Raw genomic sequence first — 8632 nt, 5'->3', positions numbered from 1 at the left:
GAACATCTAACAAGTTTGTATGTTTGGCAGAAGGAACATCTAACAAGATGGCATGCTTGGAAGAAGGAGCAGCAGGTGCAGAAGGTAAGATGCTTGAGTGAACTTTGCAGGGTTTATGAGCAGTTCTTTTTTGCTGTTGCAAAATCTGAGATGGGAGTGGTTGGGAATGAGGGAAAAACCTAGGTAAGGCAAGCTCATGATGGACTTTTTAATACTTTAAACTGAGTAGATCTTATCCTGCAGGCTATGGGAAATTTACCAGGTGGAGTGCTTTGGGCTGCAAATACTAAAGGACCTAACTAACATTAACTAAAACAACAGGAAGCAGAGTTGCTTTGGTGGGTGGTTCAGTGATAACGCTGGGTCCCACTTGGTGTCCCTGTTTCAACTGTGCTGTCGGTAGTGTTTTGTACATGTCTCCTTTCATGGCTGGCTAATTAGCAAGAGCTCCAAACATCATGTTCTCATAACACAATTTCTGAAGGCTGGAAGGGCTGCTTTTCTTCTCATGTTTCTTTGAAATAGGGAGAAAACTCAGAAGCGTGCAGTGGGCTTCCTTTCACATTTTATTGGCTTTGTTACACCACATGCTCATTCCTAAACCAGGCACTGGGAAAACAAATGTAATGACCATGATTAAATTAGAATAGTCATTTCTCTTGTTGGGGATGGGGAGGGGTATTAGGATGATAAATATTCAAATAGACTTGTAGTTCTCCAGCAAGAAAGAATAAGGAATGGTCTTTGGGTAGGGAGGCAGCAATGTTTTCTGTAGGAATTCATTATAGAATTGTGAGCAGAAAAGTCACAAGATTAGATCTGAGTATTAGGACATTCTGATTATGGTATTCATAAGCTTTTAATGTAAAGAACCAGGTGGGAAATATTTCAGGCCATGTGGTCTCTGCCATATCTACTCAACCCTGCCATGGTAGTGTGAAAGCAGTCATAGATAATATGTAAGCAAAAGGCAGGACTGAGCTCCCACAAAACTTTATTTACAAAACTAGGTTTTGTAAATAAGGCTGGGTTGGGCCTGTGGCCTGCAGTTGGATGACTCCTCATATGGAGGATAGATGGAAAGTACCACGTAAAGAGACTGGAAGACAAAGGAAGCTTTTACAGTAGCCAAAGCTATAGCTTCCTTGTCACCAATCCTTGGACTAGCATCAATCCATTATGTGGTTTTCACCCATCCATGGTGAAATAAATGATGTTAGAAAGCTACTTAGTAATTTTGAAATGTTGATGTTTTTGGTTTTTGCCTTTTTAATTTGTTTTCCTTGTTTTTTTATTTAAGAAATAATATTGATAGTTGGTAGTCTGTAAAAGCCAGTAGTTAAGAACTAGTGGTAGTGGAAATACAAAGCAGAGGCAGAGAAGAGATAGAGACAATATGAGTTAGTGATTATTGGATGTACAAATTTAGGGCACAGAGAGAAATCTCAGATGATTTACGAGTTTCCAGGTTGTGAACTAGTGTTTAACCTGGACATGAGGAAGGAGTAGGAGATTTGCAGGTGAATGGAGAAGAGCAGCAGATCAGCAGGAATGACTAACCTCGTTCTGTGCATGTGGAGTTAAATGGAATATTCATGTGGGGTATTTTCAGTAGGTAATTGGATTTTAGGCATTTCTAGCTGGAGGTAGAACTGAGGTTGGAGATGCAGACTTGGAATAATGTAGGCAAAGTCATAGATCTGAATGAGCTTGTCCATGATAAGAAAGACATAGAATAATCAGAAGGCCAGTGACAAGATCCTGGGAATATCAACATTTACCAGAGGAAAAGAAGTTAGTAAAGAAGCCTGAGCAGTGGCTAGAGAAAAGTAGGAGAGGTTATCAGAGGTTGGGGTGTTGCAAAAATTTAAAAAATGTGAGAATTTCAAGGAGGGGGAATATAAATTCTAACAAGTAAGATTACTAAAAAGTAAGTTAAATTAATATTTTAAAAGCTCTTTGGTGGTACTCTCTTTAAGAGAACACTTTTAGAGTTGTAAGGTCTATTTTTTAGATACATGGTACTTCTGGTGTTCAAGTATGGAAGAATATACCTACCACCATCCTACCTAATGTTTTTGTAACGGCAGCAGCTACCTACACAGAGTCAGACCTAGATGGTGAGTTCCTGTGCCAACATTTTCCCAGAATTTTTAGAACCTAAGGGTCCACATGAGGAAAAGTGTAATCTTTCTTATCTGGTTTTTGGGGAAATGCTTGTTTTGTACTCAAACCCTTGATAAGCTCTTCTAGATGTATTCCCAAACAAAAACCTGACAGCAACTACTGGAAGCCATTATCAGATACTCATATCCTTCCTCTAACATGAATTCAAAATACAGCCATGCTTTGACAAAATTTTAAGTTTTGATCAGAAATAGTTTACAGATCAGCAGTTTGAATTTCTTTTGATTTAAATATTTTATTGCAGAACACTAATGTAATATCACAGAAACATATGAGGTGATATGCTATACAGAGTTGTTTGTTGTTTTATAAAAATTTAAGAAAAAGATTGAAAACAAAACAACTCTATGATCAGTAGTACAGTATTATAGTATATCTGATGGTTATATGTTATTCTACAATCATCACAGTTACCTGAATGGTACACAGTCTTTTATTTATTTATTTATTTAGTTTTTTTAAGAGATGTGGTCTCACTATGTTGCCCAGGCTGGCATGCAGTAGCTATTGACTAGTGTGACTGTGGCCTTGAATTCCTGGCCTCAAGCAGTCCTCCTGCCTCAGCCAAAGGAGCAGCTAGGACTACAGGCATGTGCCGCTGCACCCAACCAGATGCATGATCATTATAAAAATGAATGAAGCCCTGCTGAGTTAGAAAAATTATGATGATCTTTAAAACACTTTTTCTAGAAACTTTTATATTGTAGAACATATTGTGAATCATCAAGGTTTCTAAATTTATTCTGGTCAAAATAGGATTGTTGCTTGTTTCACATTACTTTCTTCCATCATTGTTTTATGTATTTGTCTATACCTTTCATCAAATGTTTATAGAAATACAGGAATCTGAAAGGCAAATATGAAAAAAATAAAAAAAAAATTAGGGACAGATATTCTGCAAAATAACCTTCTGATTGCAGTTACATATAACACATCAAATAATACAAATTTTCTATGATGCAGTTGTATCAGAGACCCCAAGACCACCTCAGTTTTGGTGATTAACTGAGAAGGACTCACAGCACTTAGCAAATATTCATATTCAGGGCTTTGATTTATTACATTTAATACAATAAAAGGGTACAGAGAAAAATTTGCAAAGGGAAAAGCTACATGTGGTGAAGTCTGGAGGAAAGCAAGCACAAGGTTCTAGGAATCTTCTCCTGTGTGGTTACCAGGATGTTCTTAATTTCCCCAGCCTCAGATTCTGACAACACAAGTGCAATGTTGTCTACCAGTGCCAGAGTCTCACCGAAGGCTCAGTATCCATGTTTTTGATGGAGGCTAGTCACACAGGCATCCTCTCCCTCATATATACCAAAATTCTAGACTCCCAGAAGAAAATCAGCTGTTCAGAGTAAGCTACATTTGCACAGTTTAGGTACAGTGAGCCACTCTTCTCAATAAGGGAATGGTGAGAGCCCTCCCAAATCCAAGGTCCCAAACACCAGCCCAGGGCCATTCTTGTAAGAATCTAAGGTTGGTGGTCTCATCTCATGCCTACTGTATAAAATCTTTGCTGCGTGGTAGCTGTGGCCCTAGCATAATTTTTGATGTTGTCTTAAAATTTTATTTTAACAGCAAATAATATGATATAACATAACATGGTACTGGTTTCAGTTGCATTATTCATATTAAGTTGCAGTGCTGCTCACAGTTTTGACATTTGGTGAAGAGTTGGCAGATATTTGTACAAAAGTTACTATGGCAATATTAGGTAATTATGATCTGTCATTATCTCATTAAACTTTCAGTAAAATTGTTGGATAAAATCAGCATAATAATTTTTGATTCAAAATTAAAGTAAAAATTGTCATTTATCCTAATTATGTGAATGACCAGTTTTGATTCATATTATGTTAAATCCTTGCTTATACTTATGAAATAAGATAAAATATTCAATCATTTTAATCAATTTTTTAACCCAAGTATGCGATTAAAATTATTTGCTTTATGTGTTTGTGTATATATATTTCAGTTTGGGAGATAATATTCATATTATATTACTTTGATCTTTATTTGCAATTTTCAAGCTGACTATATCTTTTTATAATATAGGATAATAGCAAGTTCAGGAAATATCTTTTTTTAAATTAATAACTGTATTATTCAACATAGTTTTAGATTCACAGCAAACTGAGAGTAAGGCACAGAGATCTGCCATATACCTCATGACCCCCTGATATGCATAGCCTTCCCCATTTTTAATATCTCCCACAGAGTTCATCAGACTTACAAACTACCCCCATAATTCAGTTATCTCCCACCAGGTCCCTCCCACAACACATGGGGATTATGGGAGCACAATTCAAGATGAGATTTGGGTGGGGACACAGAGCAAAATCCTATCAGTGGGTATCCTTTTGCATATTAAAAAAAATAAAGTTCCATGGTAATTAAGTGTAGTCATTTAAGATGTTCTTTGTCCTTGCTTTTGTTTTCCTTTTATTCATTAGCATAGGATCTGATGACATATGCTTTACATGCTGAGAAAGTGTGATTTCTATAGCAGTTGCCACATAATGGGGAGGGTTGGGGAAAATGGCATCACGTGATACTACACAGTGCTACGCAGCATTAACTGGATCATTTTGCTCCATGAGGTGGGTCCCAATAGACTCTTTAGCAGTAGGAACAGACAATCTCAAGAGGTTGTATTTTATAAAACTAAAATCACAAAGTCTTTCATACGTCCCTTGCAATGGAATATAAGACCAGGTAGTGAATACCATAGGTGAACAAGTATGTTCCTCACTGATTCCCTTCCTTTCAGGAATTAGTTTGAATACAGTCTATATTATTATAGTATGGCTCATCTACACCCAGATTCTCTGTTATGAGAAATGCCAAGAGAATCAAAATGTTTTGGTTTACAAGAAGTGAGAAAGAATTTTTTTTTTTCTTTCACTGGAGACAGTGATAACTCTTGGCAAATTCGGGTAGCTTGAGTGAGTTGATAATTTTGTTTTTATATATTTTTTATATCAGATAGTACTTCCTGGACATTTGGCACCCCCTCCCCACCGCTCCTTCTTAAGCTTCTCTCTGAATAAGTGGCAGGGTTCAGAGTGGGCAAACTCTTAAGGAAGTGATCTTTTCAGTGGTTCTTTCCATGGGAGGTAAAATGATAAGTAAATATGAACCTTATTTGTATCACACATAGGGCAGAAAAATTAGCTAGAACTAAGTATATTTAACTAGACTCTTTCTCAGAAGAGGATTAGTGAGAGTGAGTACATTGATTTGTCTTGAGCTGTTCTCCACTGGCAGCTGAAAGTGATTTGCAAGAATCTTTGTCTCTGGTCTATTTCTATGTTTTGCTATAAAACATAGTATGATGCGTACAGACCTAGCTTCCTTGTGATAGGGCATTTTATTCTAAACGAAAGCATTGTAACTGAAGAGTTGGAGAAGCTATGTTGTATGACAACAAAATAAGTACAGTTGTCTCCCTTTATCCGTGGGGGATATGTTCCAAGACCCTCAGTGACTGCCTGAGAGTTTGCATAGTACCAAACCCTATATATGCAATGTTTTTTCTATACACACATATCTGTGATAAAGTTTAATGTAAGATTTAGGCACAGTCTGAGCTTAACAACAATAACTTATAATAAACAGAACAATGATAACAATATACCGTCATAGGGGAGTAGCAACTACCTGGGCCAGTGGCGCGGCAGTAAAAGAATTTACCAAGACAGGTAGAGAAAGGCAGATTCATTACAGAAGGTATGAAAATATGTTGCAAGAAGGCAATGAGCAGCCTTCCAAAGAAAAGCCTACTGCCAGGGATCAAAGGCTTGCTGGAAATTTTATAGGATGGTTCTTAGGCTGACTGATAATGCCAAGGTAGCAGGGATCTAACTTGCATTCTTCTGTCAGCTGAGGGGTTTGATACATTAAAGTGTCTGACGGTAAGCAGGAAGTTTGTGACTTATAGACATTATCTGTGCTGGAGGGCCATATGCCCTGGGCCATAAAGAAAATGAGACCTGTAATTTATTTGGTTCCTCTTTTTAAAAATAATTTCTGGACCATGAAGAAAGGAAGACATAGCTTATTTGCTTTATCTCTTTGCTTTCTTCTGGCCCTGCCAGCCTGAATCTTTTTTGTTTTTTCTAATTAGGACTTCACATATGCTATAAAAAAGTTTATGTATGTATGTATATATATGTGTGTGTATATATATATATATATTCCCTCAAAATATCTTCTTGTCCTGTACTCATGCTTCTTCTTATGAAGACGATGTGAGGTGATACAATGCCTCTGTAATGGGATGAAGTGAGGTGAATGTATAGGCATTGTAATGTATTGTTAGGCTACCATTAACCTTCAGAAGGAGGGTCATCTGCTTCCAGTAATCCTGGATTACTGAGCCTTGATGATGTTGTTGGTTGGATATCAGGAGGAGATGAAGTCAGTGATTAATGAGCCGTAGCATATACAGTGTAGATACACTAGACAAAGGGATGATTCATGTTGTGGATGGGATGGAATGGGATGGCTGGAGAGTCTATCATGCTGCTCAAAACAGTACACAATATAAAACTTATGAATTACTTATTGCTGGAATTTACCATTTAACATTTTTGGACCATGGGTGATGTATTAGTTTTTCTCACACTACTAATAAAGACATACCCAAGACTGGGTAATTTATAAAGGAAAGAGGTTTAATTGACTTGTAGTTCTGCAGGGCTGGGGAAGCCTCAGGAAACTTATGATCATGGTGGAAGGGGAAGGAGACACATTCTTTTTCACATGGCAAGAGCAAGGAGAAGTGCAGAGCAAAGGGTAGAAAAAGCCCCTTATATAACCATCAGATCTTGTGAGAACTCACTCACTCTCATGAGAACAGCATGATAACTGCCCCCATGATTCAATTACCTCCCACAGGGTCCCTCCCATGACACATGGGGATTATGGGAACTACAATTCTCGATGAGATTTGGGTGGGGACACAGCACAACTGTATCAGGTGACCATGGGTGACTAAAACCACAGAAAGCAAAACACAGATGTGATACTGTGAAATATGTGTTCAATCTTTGAATTCTTTTCTTGGCATACAACTCCTAAAATCCTTAGAATCCCCAAAGTGATATCCCTTTGTATGTGAATGATTCATTATGGCTGGCAGCCCCTAATGTGCTTCAGTACGGGGGCTGGTCACCAGAAAGACCAAGGCATGATTACAGGGTTAGGACTTCCAACCCCATCCTCCAACCCTCCAATCTCATGGGAAGGGAGGGGGGCTGAAGTTTAAATTGATCACCCATAATGAATGATTTAATCAGTCATGCCTATGTAATGAAACTTCTATAAAAACCCAAAAGGACTGGGTTCAGAAAGCTAGGTAGCTGACTTTGTGGAGGTACCTGGAGGGTGGTGTACCCTCGGAGGGTATGGAACTCTGCGCCCCTTCTCCCATGCCTTGCTCTGTGCAATTCCTCATCTGCATCCTTTCTAATATCCTTTACAATAAGCAGGAAATGTAAGTGAGTGGTTCCCTAAGTTCTGCGAACTACTCTAGCAAATTAATCAAACCCAAGGCGGGGATTGTGAGAACCTTGAAGATAGTTGGTCTGAGGTTCTGAAGGCCCAGGCTTGTGACTGGTTTGGGGAGGGGGCAGCCTTGGGGACTGAGCCTTCAACTGTGGGATCTGACACTCTCTCCAGCTAGACAATGTGGGAATGGAATTAGAGGACACCCAGCTGGTGTCTGCTGCAGAACTGACTGCTTGCTTGTTGGTGGGAATAAATTCCCCCAGCCCGCCAACATTTGGTCAAAGATGTCTTCTGTGTTGGTGACTGTTGTTGTGGCGTGAGAGCAGAGGAAAAATATGCTGAGTGTGTTTTTTCACACATATCATGGATATGGGAGCATTACTGTACACTGTTCTAACTACTACTAGTTCATTAGTCCAGAAAGCATGTTCTTGAAGTTTGACTCGGTTTGCTAGTGATGCTAGTCAGTCTGATAGGGTTTGGTTAGGATTATGATTATTGTACACAGAAATTCATTTGTAGGTATCACATTTTGGCAAATCCCATTCTCGTTTGCATTTGATTGATACAAAGGAAGGAGAAGTAAGAATTCTTAATGTAGTAATTGCCTACCAGTAGTATAATCAATATTAGTTCTAGTGTAGTCTCAAGGTATGGTCCTAAAGGAATACTTTGTGGAAAAAAAAAGAAAAGTCTAAAGCATGCACAAAAGTATACATTATTTCTTTTAATGAAGGCAGAGTCTCAATGTGTTGCCCAGGCTGGTCTCAAATCCCTGGGCTTCTTTTTTTTTTTTTTTTTTTTTTTTTATTATACTTTAAGTTCTAGGGTACATGTGCATAACGTGCAGGTTTGTTACATATGTATACATGTGCCATGTTGGTGTGCTGCACCCATCAACTCGTCAGCACCCATCAATTCATCATTTATA

General features: G+C 38.2%; 1 protein-coding gene across 1 annotated transcript in view; it reads left to right on the top strand.

The window, feature by feature from the left end:
• Positions 1 to 8632, top strand: part of LOC111528264 (putative ankyrin repeat domain-containing protein 26-like protein) — a 45922-nt gene that overhangs the window by 16832 nt on the left and 20458 nt on the right. Inside the window, exon 6 of the mRNA XM_031934442.1 lies at positions 31 to 84. Within this exon, the coding sequence (XP_031790302.1) occupies positions 31 to 84 (54 nt within the window). The remainder of the gene's footprint in view (positions 1 to 30; positions 85 to 8632) is intronic.

The sequence above is a fragment of the Piliocolobus tephrosceles genome, chromosome 17, assembly GCF_002776525.5.
Source record: "Piliocolobus tephrosceles isolate RC106 chromosome 17, ASM277652v3, whole genome shotgun sequence".
NCBI classification, from domain to species: Eukaryota; Metazoa; Chordata; class Mammalia; order Primates; family Cercopithecidae; genus Piliocolobus; species Piliocolobus tephrosceles.
This window is presented reverse-complemented; position numbering and strand designations above follow the sequence as displayed.